The sequence below is a fragment of the Anoplopoma fimbria genome, chromosome 2 (assembly GCF_027596085.1).
Source record: "Anoplopoma fimbria isolate UVic2021 breed Golden Eagle Sablefish chromosome 2, Afim_UVic_2022, whole genome shotgun sequence".
Classification (NCBI taxonomy): domain Eukaryota; kingdom Metazoa; phylum Chordata; class Actinopteri; order Perciformes; family Anoplopomatidae; genus Anoplopoma; species Anoplopoma fimbria.
This window is the reverse complement of record NC_072450.1, coordinates 3,138,152-3,152,382: the sequence shown is the minus strand read 5'-3', so window position 1 is coordinate 3,152,382 and position 14,231 is coordinate 3,138,152. Positions and strand designations below refer to the sequence as shown.

General features: G+C 38.3%; 1 protein-coding gene across 1 annotated transcript; it reads right to left on the bottom strand.

Moving 5' to 3' along the window:
• Positions 1-8,457: 8,457 nt before the first annotated feature.
• On the bottom strand, positions 8,458-12,658 carry LOC129105354 (high choriolytic enzyme 1-like). Its single transcript, XM_054616327.1, has 9 exons — positions 12,605-12,658; positions 12,354-12,381; positions 12,192-12,239; positions 11,745-11,876; positions 11,520-11,637; positions 10,454-10,632; positions 9,780-9,861; positions 9,069-9,202; positions 8,458-8,915 (listed from the first exon to the last, which is right to left on the bottom strand). Exons 1-8 carry the CDS (start codon positions 12,656-12,658, stop codon positions 9,073-9,075), a joined length of 771 nt encoding a protein of 256 aa, XP_054472302.1. The 3' UTR covers positions 8,458-8,915; positions 9,069-9,072.
• Between the last annotated feature and the right edge of the window lie 1,573 nt (positions 12,659-14,231).

Below are 14,231 nucleotides of genomic sequence, written 5' to 3'. Positions count from 1 at the left end.
ATTACACATATATGATGTTTGTCAATTTAAAATATATTTTTGCAAGTCAAGAAAGCCACAGTTTATTTGTCGTAGTATAATTTCGTTTGGTTTGAAACCGCTCAGTTAACTACATCTCTCGTCTCGTAAAATGCATTAACACCAACATGGCTGTAACTCTGGCTAGCTGGCTAGCTGGCTAACTTAGCTTTGTTCTACATGTTTTTATTAGCTGGGAAGTGAAAGAACAAGTGAGAGCCGTTGTTGATGTGAGAACACCCTGGTGCAAAAATACACAACTGTAGCTTCAGAATGAGATGACACTTACACCACTTTTGGGTTTGTCGTCTTTTACAATTACATATTTTCACAGTCTTATAGTTCAACAGTTTTGCGACAAAATCTGACTTCCTTTTCTTGCAAAATTATCTTTTTTATTGACAAATATCACATGTGTAATTTATGGCACAATTTAAACAGAATCAAAACATATTTGTCTCGTCGTTGACCAACAGACCATGGTTGGTCCCATGACTAATGACATTCCCATCGGCCTCATCTGTACATTGTGTTTAGCGCTAAGTAGCAAATGTTAGAATGCTAACACATAAACTACAATGTTAGCCACCACTGTGCCTCACAGAGCGGCTAGCATAGCTATTGACTCTTGGTCTTGTTTAAAAAGCTGAGCTAGAAATCATTTTATCTTAAAATGCCTCAACAGATAAACGTGTCAGAGCTGGGAAGGGCGGAGGTCACAAAAATGATGTGTTTTAATACTTTGTGTCATGGTGATGTGTTCAGCCCTGTGTGGCCCCGAGGAGCCCTTAAAGCTGCTGATCAGAGGCTCTGAAGTCTGTAATGACACCCAATGGGAGAAGGATGTTCAGTGCAGAGGACCTTCTCATCCTCACTCCTCACGTCCCACCTCACTTTGATATACCGTCTCCCTCAGCATCCCTTCTTCGCTAACCGAACCCCCTCCCCCTACGCTCACATTCCTCAGACTTTATCTTCTTCCAGCAGATTAAGGCCTCTGTCTACACCACAGACTGTATATAAGAAATGAATTGTGAAGTCACCCATTGGTTTGTGGATTGCCGTTTTGATGCCTTGAGTTCGGAGTCGCCATCTTGGATTACAGCCACTGCCTTGTTTTTTTGATTCACAACCAATGAACAGAAGTTACCATACTTGGAGTGAGGAGAAGTGACCTAGAGACTCTGGTAGAAACCTGTCAATCACAGTAGCCCCGCCCTAAAGCATCCCCTGCTTTATGGTCTGTTTGACTCTAAATGGAGCATCATTTACTAAATGAACATCATGCTGTATTGAAGAAGACTTGAAACTAGAGATTGAGACCATAAACTCATGTTTACAATGTTTAGGTTCTCTCTCGATAAAGAAAGCTTAAGGGAGTCTTGACTAATGTTAGCTCAAAAACAAAGTTGTTCATGTATATGTTTGTCAGTTCTAATTTCCTGTCTTGACATATATTGTAAATGCAGTCTTTTTGTCTAATGTTCTTTGATATTTAAAATTATTATTCCAGAAATCAATTTATCTGCTTTGGAAATCTCTTACTACAATATAAAAATACCATATTGTCAGGCTATTTGAGGAAAGCTTGACGGGCCTAGCAACGGGGGGGGGCTTTGCAAAGGATCAACGGAATCCCTCTCGCAAAAATAAATGTTCAGGGATTGATTTGACATCTCAAAGGTGTCTGTGACTTATGTGATTTGAAGCTGATATTACCCTCTGTTCAATAGTAGAGGAGTGTTGAGCTGGTCCTTCCAAATCACCGGATGAAACAGTTTAACCTACATTATTGCACAAAGGAAACATATTCATATTGAATAGTTTCATTGATATTGCACAAGTGAATTGTCAGTTTCTATTGAAGCAGTGCTGATTGTAAAGTACGGAAGGAGAAGAAAGAGGAGTTCTGATTTTCTCTTCTTTACACACCATGACTGATGCAAAGAGTTAACCCATGATTAAACAGTTCAATATTAAACACGGTAAAACCAAAAAATAAGATAAAAATGAACTAAGAAATAAAATAAATAAAAATAAAATAATATAGTAAAATAATTTAGTAAAATCACATTAACACATCACATAAAAGCCGGTCTGTAAAAATGGGTTTTTAAAAGTTATTTTAAAGAGATACTTTTAAATAAACTTTATTTAACACCATATTATTTCAATATGAAAGAGTCCTTTTAGTGGCGAGGCATCAGTTAAGAGTTATTCCTGATCGAGTATGAAGCTATAATGTAATAATGCAATGTTACACTAGAGTGGAGTGTCTTTAGGTTTCCTTATTCTTTCTGTACCTTCTTTATTGTTCTTCCTCTCTTCTTTTCGGTTTCCAAAGTGCATTCGTGGTACAGAATAATTCCAACACCTCTTTTCTCTCTCTCTCTCTCTCTCTCTCTCTCTCTCTCTCTCTCTCTCCCTTTACCTCCATCTCCATCAATCTCCTCCCTCCGTCATCTTTCCGTATCTTTCAGTTTCATCCGCTCATGTATCTTTTTCTGTTCCCTCGTGAAGTCAATCACACCCTGGAAGAGAGAAACACCTCTCAGAAGTGTGTGTGAGGGTGTGAGATGAAGAAAGTGAGACAGACAGCGAGATGTAGGTGAAGAGGCATCATCAAAACAAGACGAAGGGCCAAAAGAAGCACTGATTTAGATTTGATAGAGCTGGAGGGAGACACAGAAAGAGGACGACAACGGTTAGAAGCAGACTAGAGAAGAAAAGGAGATGTCAGACTTAATTTTAAAAAAAACGACAATATAAATCTGTGCAATATAAAAAATCTGTGCAAGACTAAAAACGATTCCGTCTGTTTTTTTTTTAACTTATTTATTGTTCTTTACTGTGTTATAATTCATTTACTTATTTATAATAATACTACTATACTTTACTTGTTTATATAATACTTTTTACTTATGTCTCTTATTTGCACTATCCTCTCTGCTGCTGTAATCCTGCAATTTTCCCCGCTGTGGGACTAATAAAAGATTATCTCATTTTATCTTATCTTATCTTAAATAGCAGCTGGTTCCCTTTTCTCTGTGTGATCCGGCGTCCGTCTTCATCTTGTTTATATGGATCAAAAAAATGTGATATAACATGTTAATCAGTGAGCTTTCCCTTTCTATAACTATGGGGAATCAATAAACAACAATCCGATTATTTCAAATTTTACTTTTTCTTGTTTTTTTATGCATTTTACTTATTCATTATAATTGTTTTGTTCTTGTTTTTGTGAAATGATGTCTCTTATTTGTTTGCACTGTCCACTCTGCTGCTGTAATCCTGCAAATGTACCCACTATGGGACTTAAGAAGGACAATCTTATCATATCTCTTATCTTAATCTCCTAATGTGGTTCCTTAAGCAGAAGTCATTGCAAAAAAAAAGTCCAACGGGTGGAAAGTAAACAGAGAGCATACAATATAGTGTCCAAAGGTCAATAGTAACTTTAATGCCTGAACAAGAGGTCACAGCTGAACCTACTTCTGTGATTTACATGGCTGTATTGAATATTAATGACTCCTGTGGTGCAGTAATGATGAAGCTTTTACAGTTGCCATTAAATTTCTTTTGATGTTGTCTGCATGACCCATTTTCAAAGGTGCAGTGTCTAAGATTTGGCTGAAGTTTTTGTTTAAAATATATAAAAAAGAACTGCCATTGTGAACAGAATGTGCAGGGGATACAGAGTTGTAGTCTATTTTATAGAAGTCTATGAGAAAATGACTCTACTTCTCAGGTAGAACCTGTCAATCACAGTGAGCCCGCCCTAAAGCATCCCCTGCTTTATGGTCTGTTTGACTCTAAATGGAGCATCATTTACTAAATGAACATCATGCTGTATTGAAGAAGACTTGAAACTAGAGATTGAGACCATAAACTCATGTTTACAATGTTTACTGAGGGAATAAATCAAGAGAGAAGTAGAGTCATTTTCTCATAGACTTCTATACAACCAGAGGAGTCGCCCCCTGGTGGACAGGAGAGAGAATGCAGCTTTAAGACACTTCAACATTAGCTGCACTCTTAAACACTATTTTGACACGTAAAAAAATGTTTTTTGTTGTTGTATTTGGAATTTGTTTCAGATGGATTTTGCACCAATTTTTTTAATATATTGTGATAATTAATAATAGATATATACATTGGTAGCTTTTGTCCCGAAGAAATATCAGTATCAGCTTTCAAAATGGTGCTGAAGTCCAGAAAACATGAAACAAGTCTGTGACTCAGATCCGAACATCATCAGGTAGCTCAAACTGAAAAGAGGCTCCGGCTACAAAATACCCCATTAGTGCCGAGTCCTGACATGAATGAGTGTGTGTGTATGTGTGTGTGTGCGTGTGTGTGTGTGTGTGTGTGCAGAGTCTCAGTAGTTTGGTACATCATCCACCTTCACCGATGCATTCTCCCCTCTCCTCCTTTTCTTTAACGTGCTGTTGCTAAGATACCAGCCGTTCATCTTTACTCCTCCACACACAACCAGCCTGTGTGTTTGTGTGTGTGTGAGAGAAAGATGTTTCTTCCAACCTCCTGACTATCCTTGTCACACACACACACACACACACACACACACACACACAATCACACACGTGCACACACACACACACACACACCTGTATAAATCATGCCTCTACAGTTGCTCGTCACCTTAAAGGTCAGTGTTTGACAAGGAAGAAAGGTGGGTTTTTTTCTCCTGCCTCCCACTCGCCTGCAGACACATTCCCGCCTCCTGAAACCTGGAGACAAATTAAACAAGAGCGTCGGGACTGACCTGAGAGCAGCCGAGACGCTTCAAACCACATTTACATCCCACAACTCTTTAAACAAAATGCCATCATGTGCCAGCTCTCCATTCAAAATATAAATTTTTTCTTAAATGCGTGTGTATGTCTCCAGACAAAAAACCAATACATGGAGGTAAAAACTCCCATGAGGCAAAGGCTCATGGGATACGGTATGCTAATACTGTGATCAGGAGTTTTACTGTCCAGTACTGCATCACATGAACAAAGAGCAGAGGTGGAATGTTACTTGAATGTTACACTAACTAAAGTACTGTACTTAAGTACAATTTCAAGGTTCTTGCACTTGAGTATTTCCAATTTATTTCGCTTTATATTTCTACTCCACTACATCTCTAAAGGTAAATATTGTACTATTTATTCCACTACATCTCAAAGTTAATTATTGTAGTTTTTACCGTACTACATCTCAGAAGTAAATATTGTTCTTTTTACTCCACTACATCTCAGAGGTAAAAGGGGCGGGGCTACCTTGTGATTGAGAGGTCGCTACCCCAGAGTTGTAAGTCTCACAACTTTAACCCTCTCAAAGTGTGTTTTCATTTCATGAAAGTTAATTTTAACATATTTGGTCGCCTCTTCTTAGCTCCACCCTCTCATGTCACTTTTGGTTGCAAAAAAACAAGATGGCGACAGACAAAATGCTTAACTCAATGCTTCAAAACCGGCACGGTGACTACATCCACTTCTTATACACAGTCTCTGCAATACACCTTGAGCAGAGTGGAATATATCTATTTAATATGACATATGCACCCTTTCAAATCAAACTCCTTGTCAACAGATGAGCTTGTTTGCAGTCGACACTCTGTTTTACTAAACATTAAAATAGAGTAGCATGATAAGTAACCCAAATCTTATTGTTTTTAATAATCACTGAGTTATTAATGTTGCTTATGAGGAAAAACGCCCCAGAAAACCATCGATCACATGGGCTCAGTAGTCATGTAATATTTACCAGGAGACTAAAAATGTCCACCTCGTGCTCAGACTCACACTCACACAGTCAGACACTGTGGGGATGCTGGTGTTTGTCTGTACACATTAGTACCCATATGTGTGTGTGTGTGTGATAGTGTGTGTTTCTGTGTGTGTTAGTGTGCGGATGCCTGCAGCACATTAGATGAGAGGGATGCCTCTCAAAATAAAAGCTTTCTGTGGAGAGCCACTTTCTGCTGGCGCCAGAATTTTCTCGCCTAATTTTAGTTTCTTGCCAGGGAAGCGATGAGAGCTCGGTGAGTCCCGGCGCTGCTGAGTGATGAGTCACTTCAGTCAAATAAACAGCCGAGACCAGCGTAGAGAAACGATCTGCTCGTGTTACTTGATGTCAGCTGCCAATTGGATGAAGAAGTTGGGGAATATTTAGCTTTCTAAGCACCATAAATGTTGTCTTTATGAGCGTAAAATCTAGTTTGGAGTTGAGACATTTCATGAAAAGATTGCATTCTCTGTTTGTTGTCCAACAGCTATGAGAACATGCGGCGTACACACCTCCCTGTCACGACTGTTGCCTCACTTGTTTTTTTGTTTTTCTTTCCTCCAGCCTCTTATCACCCACCATGCAGTTCTGAGAAACGTCCCATACCTGCCGTTAAAGCTGCATTCTCTCTAGTGTCCACCAGGGGGCGACTCCTCTGGTTGTATAGAAGTCTATGAGAAAATGACTCTACTTCTCTCTTGATTTATTCCCTCAGTAAACATTGTAAACATGAGTTTATGGTCTCAATCTCTAGTTTCAAGTCTTCTTCAATACAGCATGATGTTCATTCAGTAAATGATGTCTTAGAAAGCAAATGTCTCACAATGCAAGGCTTCAAACATCAGTCCACAAACCATTGGGTGACGTAACAACAACTACTTCCACTTCTTATAAACAGTCTGTGGTGCATGCATGCGGCTATAAGTGAGTGAGTGAGTGAGTGAGTGAGTAATGAAGTGTGCATCTCTGTGTCCGTCTCCTCGTGGCAAAAATTCCCGCCTGCATAGATGACAGCGTATTTGTTGTGTGAGGCCAAATTTTTTAGAAACATTAACCAAACCAAGTACTACCAGAAGTCTTTATGCTAAGAAAAGTGATAACAAAAACTACAACTTAACCACAGACAGCACTGATCTCAGGGCATCTATAAATGTAAAAGCTTAAATTACTTGTGTGTAAAGACAAGCTGACACGGTGCTGTCAAAGCCTGAACCCGTGGCTGCTGTTCCTGACACCAGAAGGTGACGGTCCTGTCTGTAACCTGCAGGTGACAAACTGAGAGTTGGTGCAACGCCTGCTTTTAAAAACAACTGAACAAGCAGGAGGAATGTTGGAAATGTGTGACTGAAAAACAGAGGTCAAAAGTACGTTTATGCAAGTACTGAACTGGCAATTTTGATGCACTTGTACTTTAATTCAGTATTTGCATTTTATGCTACTTTATACTTCTATTCCACTACAGTAGTTAGTTACTGATTAGAAGGTTAAACTTATTACTTTTTTATTAAAGTTACTACACAAACTTTCATTTTGTGTTGGTTTTGTTGGTGGTAGTGTTTCTGAGCACCAGACTCCCTTTAGGAAACATCTCATTTTACTGCAGCAGGGTCTGGATCTGGGTCTGTCCCCAGTGGACTGGTCTCTGCTGGGTCTGTCCCCAGTGGACTGGTCTCTGCTGGGTCTGGGTCTGTCCACGGTGGACTGGTCTCTGCTGGATCTGGGTCTGTCCACGGTGGACTGGTCTCTGCTGGATCTGGGTCTGTCCACGGTGGACTGGTCTCTGCTGGAGTCTGGTCTGAAGGAGTTTCTGGTGAACCTGCATGATTTCATCTGGTTTCACCAGAATCCGACCCGGTGGCTCCGATGACGAGCTTTAAGAATAACTTTATAGAAACAGACGATCTTCTCTCTGATGGTCTCGTTTACTGATAGAGGTCTTGTTTATTATAAATATATAAAATACATGAGATTTATTTCATGACCACCAGGCTGGAAACCACTAGACTAAACTACCAAGCTGAATATAAAGAAGTTAAAACTATCAGTATTAATAAAACAATGTAATATTAATATTGTATCCAGGGGGAGTACTTTCACTTTTAAAGCTGATTATAATTCAGTTTTTTTACATGGACTGCCAAAAACTTGTAGCTTTAAGAAGGTTTTTTGATGAGTATTTTTATATTATTGTACTGGTTCTCAAATAAAATATCCTTGTAGTTCTTCCACCACTGCTGAATAAATACCATTAATTCTGCTAATGCACCAAGTTGACTAAACTATAAAAAATAAATAAAACGATACATCATAAAACAAGGTCAATTTTCACATGCATGCCTATGTTCATCTGTAGCAGTGTTAGTGAGAGTGATGACAAACTACTCACCATAAAAATCAATAAAAATAACTTTTTCCATTCCTTTTCAAACAGAACAGCTGCTGAAACGTGTCTTTAACCTGTGATTAGATTAATTCTGCGAGTCTGTAGATTGTTGTCATGGAGCTCTACAGTAAAACAAAGAACTGATATGTAATATGTATGTAAGAGGATAACATGATCTAAAACTCTCATAAACATCCCTGTTAAAACGATGGAGGGGCACTGCCTCCTTCTGGAGGAAATACAAAATCACATCATTTTTTTTTGCTGTAGTTTTTTATTGCTTAATTAATTTCAGAGATGAAGAAAAAGTAATTGACTATAAATCACAAATGGAAAAATATCAAGTACACACAAAAGACAGATCCCACAACATTCAAAAACTGCAAAACATATTAGAAGACATTTTGCCTCCAAGTTGTCCTGATGATATTATGAATCATTATTTTAAGTTATTGCATGTGTTTGCACCCAATTTCCAATAGCTGTGACAAAGACAAAGTATATTTGAACCACTCGTTACACAGTTTTGTGGTAGTAGTAGATTCAATACTCTGATACTGATCTTATTTCAGACCTCTAACCAAAAACCTATTTTAAAAACACATTGAATTTGAGATGAGGGAACAGGTTCTCTATATTCTTGCAGTCCATCAGATCTGGATCTTTGGTGACATCATGACCAGGGTTGAAGGATCTGGAGGCCGACCCCATCATTTCGTGTCTGGTTAAGAAAAAAAACAAACAATGAAATCTGATATATAACATTTCAACCCTACTTTGTTCTTTCTCTGTACATGGTAACCCAATCAGCAGTGGGTTGTGTTCACCGTGTTTTAGCGTGACAGTATAATAAAACATAGTATTTATTTTTAACTCTTTCAACTGCATTCGTAGAGAGCGTTGACGCGGGCGATATCGTTTTTGCTCATCTCTGTGACGCGTCCAAATTCAAGTTCGGGGTCGTCCTTGGAGGTGATGGTCGGCTCCCCGTTGCTGGAGAAGGCGTATCTTCAGGAGCACATGAACACAACATTGTTGGTGTGAAGAGTTACGAGTTATGTATATATGTATATATGTATATACATATATGTGTATATTTGTGCGTATGTGTATTTATATTTATATCTGTGTGTATATGTATGCATATGTATGTATGTGTGTGTTGTGTATGTATATAAATATATATATGTATGTTTATATGTGCATGTATGTATATATATGTGTGTGTATGTATATATATGTATATATGTACATATATATATATGTTTACATATACATGTGTTTATATATGTGTGTGTATATGTGCATATACACGTATATATATATATATATATATATGTGTGTGTGTGTATATGTGCATGTATATATGTGTGTGTGTGTGTGTGTATATGTGTCTAAGTGAGTATATATATATATTGCAACATTCACATGAACACATTTAACACTACACATTATAATATAATATAATATAATATAATATACATACATCGGAATGTAGCAAAGTAGTATTGCTACTTTTACTTAAGTAAAAGATCTGAGTACTTCTTCCACCGCTGAGTATTCATTATAAAACAGCAACACTCACTTGCTGTACTGCATGACGGAATCAAAGTCGTAGGGAGTTCCCAAGTTGTTGGTCGGCTGCTTCTCAAAGTTTCTTGCCATTCCTGCTCAGGAGGAGAGAACAGAACAAAAAATATTCAAACACAGCATTTAGATTTTAAGTATCAGAGAATTGAAATCGTTTCCCTGTAGTTGCACCTGTTTTTTTTCAATGCAATCAAGAGTTTCCTGGTTCATTTCTAACGTCAAAAAGCATCTTCTTTTTTCTGCTAGCTAGAGAGCTGGCTGTTGATTACCACTCTGGTCACATGACGTGTCAGACGCAACTTTGCATCCACAAAGGATGCTTTGATAGTAATAGTAATATCATTTTGTGATTAAAAATGGTTTAATGCGGATCAAAAACAAATAAAAGTCTTTTTTTGCAAATCCGGAAGTTTTGGGTTCAAATGCCAAAGTCTTGGAAAACTTTTGGATTTGCATTTATTCATTTTTATTCCCACATTTATTTTAATTGCAATAAAATATATCCATATATATATATATATATTTTATTGCATAATAACGGCACAAAAGTAATTAATAAAGGTTGCTTTGTTTTTTCCTCTTTCCTAACAGACTTTTTAGTCATGACCTCACCCCTCCATTGTTTTTAATCATGTGACAACACATGAAGGTTTTCGTGGGTGAGCTGACCTGGCAAGATGTTCTCGGAGAGGATGTTGACGTAGTCGTCTCTGTCGGAGCGGACCTGCTCGTGATGGAAGCCCAGAGCGTGGAGAACCTCGTGCTGCACCGTGTCCGTGTACAGACAACCGTTCTTCTTCAGGGAGACCGGCTGTCCAGTACGTTGACGGCCCAGGTAGGACCAACACCTGTCACACACACACACACACACACACAGTTGTGAAGCCTCAAGTTCGGCGTTTTGGCCGTCGCCATCTTGGTTTTTTACAACCAGTGAATGGAAGTTATCATATTCGAACTGAGGAGGAGTGACGTAGAGACGCCGTATACGTCTCTGGTGTCGACCTGTCAATCACTGTAGCCCCGCCCTAAAGCATCCCCTGCTTTATGGTCTGTTTGACTCTAAATGGAGCATCATTTACTAAATGAACATCATGCTGTCATGAAGAAGACTTTATTTGTAAGGGTTTGTCCCTTTTGGGCTGCTGTAGAAACATGGTGATCCAACAAGGCGGACTCAATGGAAGACGACCCGCTCCCTACGTAGATATAAATGTTCTTTTTCTAAGCTAAATAAATTATAACGATTCTTAGTTTCAGGTTGTTATACACTAATGAAAACATAGTCTTGCATATTATATTCCATTTGTGCCAATTAATCCCCCTAAACGTTACACACTGTCCCTTTAAAAGTAGCTCCAACAGGAACATGCTGCTCTAAAACTGATGCATCAGTATTAACAATCCAATGCCAGATATACTAATATATTATGTCACAGGGGGCATTTTACTGTAAGATGAGACTTTACTTGTGATGAAGTATTTCCACACTGTTGTGCTGGTACTTTTACACAGAAAACACATTTTTCAACATTGACTGAACGCAAGAATATTGACCAAACGAAAGGGTGTTTCAGATGTAACGAATGTGATGACAGATCAATGAGATTTAACATTGTCTGGGGAGGAATCTGTGCGTGAGCGTGTCAGTGCTGCTGTCTTTTCCTGTTAGCAGAGCTTTGTGTGTTTGTGTGTGTGTGTGTGTGTGTGTGTGTGTGTGTTTGTTTGTTCCTACCCAGTTCCAGAGAAGAAGTGGAGGTATTGTCTCTGCCTGCGCCTCCAGACAAAGCGGATGCATGTGGATCTGTGGAAGGTCACCAGGCCTTTGATGATGATGTTGCGCTCTGCTCTGGCTGCAGAGACAAAGGGAATGCTGCTGAGAGGCGTTCCCCCTTCAAGCATAGAAACTCACATTTTATTAGTTTTTTTAGGGTGCAAAGGTTTAGTTGATGCCACTCACTGTATGCGGAGGAGATGGCGACGGGCACTCGGACGATGCCTCCACGTTTGAACCACTTGCAGCCTGTTTTAACGCAGGGATCTGCATTCCTCTGAGTGCTTGGAACAATGTCGCCGTGCACGAGGAGTGTTTCTGCGGAACAACAAATAAACATGAATATTCAAACCAGGAATTAATGTTTTATGTTTAATAGACACGGACAAATGAGCTAGGGCTGCAAGTAACTTCTTAATTTTCATGATATCATTACTATTATTTTGTTAAATATTTTATAAAATGAAAAATACATTTAAAAAAAGTTTTGTCTAATTAACACTCAAAAGCCCAAATATTTTCCATAAATTTGATAGATAAGAGAAAAGACCTCACATTTAACAAACTAAATGATTGAAATAGTTTTTGCCATCATATATTTTGAGTTGGATAACATAAAAAGTTCTGTCTTACCAATGCCGTCATTAGCTCTGGCGATGGTTTGAGAGGTGTCCAACTCCTCTGAAAGCAAACAGAGAAAACATAGAAAATAAGCAGAAGTTTAGCTTCTAAATAAGATACAAGACACAAACTTTGAAGTCAATATTTTGGGATATTCTCTATAATTGAACTCACCTATTGGAATTTCGTCATCAATTGCTCCCTGCAACACAAAGGCACAGCATTGCACATTTTAAAAGCATGTTTTTTACTGTTTTATGATGGCTTTGTTTCTGTAAAGTGAAAACCAAAAACCAACTCTCCTCCATCTTACAATGATTTTTAAAAAACAACTGAAATATCTAAAAAAAAACATCAGGTGCATAACGTTTCTTTTTTCACTTTTTGTTCATACAAATTTGAGATTTTTAAAGAGTCAGACTTACCGCAGGAATGGCTGTCCACGAGAGGAAGAGGAGGAAAAGGCAGATTGGAGTCATGATGCTTCAAATCTGAAAATAAAGTTAGAAGTCAGAGCAGCGTTTGGTGGTTATAGATGAAGTTTTGGTGCTAAGTATAATACAGTGAGAACAAAAAGAAGAAGAAGCAGAAGTTCAGTACCTGTTGAACCTGGGCGGTGATGCTCGATGCTGCAGGTGTTCAGCTCCTCGCTCTTTATAGGCAGCTCACGTTGGGCGTGTCTGACCTTTCATCAGTATCTGTAGAGCTCAGCTGTCAAATACTTAAAGTGATTTTCCAAGGAGGTATTTAGAACCTGTACTTGAGTAAAAGTTAAAGGTACTAATTATGCACAAAAATGACCCCTGTGGCTGTTTTATTTTTTGTTTTATATCATCATTTTGGATAAATATTACTGGTGCATTAATATAGAAGCAGCATTTTATTTTACTTTTGGTTGTCAATAATCATCAATAATGGAAAATCTTAATTTATAAAGTAACTATAGCTGCTAGATGAGTGTTTTTGGAGCAGTACAATATTTTTCTCTTTGCAATGAAGTCTAGTAGAAGTATAACATAGCATTAAATGAAAATACTCAACAATTGAGTTCATTTAAAATGTTGCATTACACCACTAAAGACCTCAGATAAGTAAAGAATGAGAAGAAAAACAAAATTGCATGAGCGACATTGACATTGAGTTATGAGCATCATAACATTAATTAACATTATATGCATTTAAAGAGTGCTTGAGTTTAACGTCTTGTTTCTGTAAGATGTAACGTTTCCAGATGGTAGAACATGTGCTCTTCTCAGGGATGAGGCTATTTTACCCAAAGTAAAGATTGGATTCTATACTTTCCTCCTCACGCTGGAGGACAACAGCCTCCGTCTGTCAACACTCACTAAGTGAAGTGTGTTCAAAGACTCCATGTGAATGGATGAGAAATGTGACAGACTGACAAAAGAATGAAGAATTTTGTTTTCAAGAAAGAAGGGTTAAGGGTGGAGACCAGGAAACACTCTGCACTTTTTAAAGTTTTCCACTTCAACTTTAATTATGATGATATGACTGTACTGTGATGAAAGACATCAATGCTGGTGTTGAGATGGACATTTCTTACAATATTTATAGAAATCTGCAGTTATTGGTTATTGGCTCTACCTTTTTTAAATCAGCCCTAATGTTCAAGGCAAGTTCTGAGATGGAGTCGACCGTTTGGGACTAAACCATGTCATGAAATAAAATAAATGTTAATCAGCTTTCAGCTCATCACAACAGCAGGTGAATCAGTGTCTGCACAGGAGCTGCTGCTCAATGGTAAACTGCTAAACACGTAAACCGCTAGTCGATCGGTGGTCACGTAAATCACTAGTTAATCCGTAGTCATCTGAGTCGCTCGTCAATTGGTGGTCACGTGAGTCACTAGTCAGTCGGTAGCAGTGTAAGTCACTAGTTAATCCGTAGTCAAGTGAGTTGCTAGTCGATGAGTAGTCACTTAAGTCTCTATTGAATTGCTAGTCATGTAAATCACTAGTTAATCATGGGAGTTGCTAGTCAGTCGGTACTGACCTGAGTCGCTAGTTAATCACTAGTCACTCGAGTAGCTAG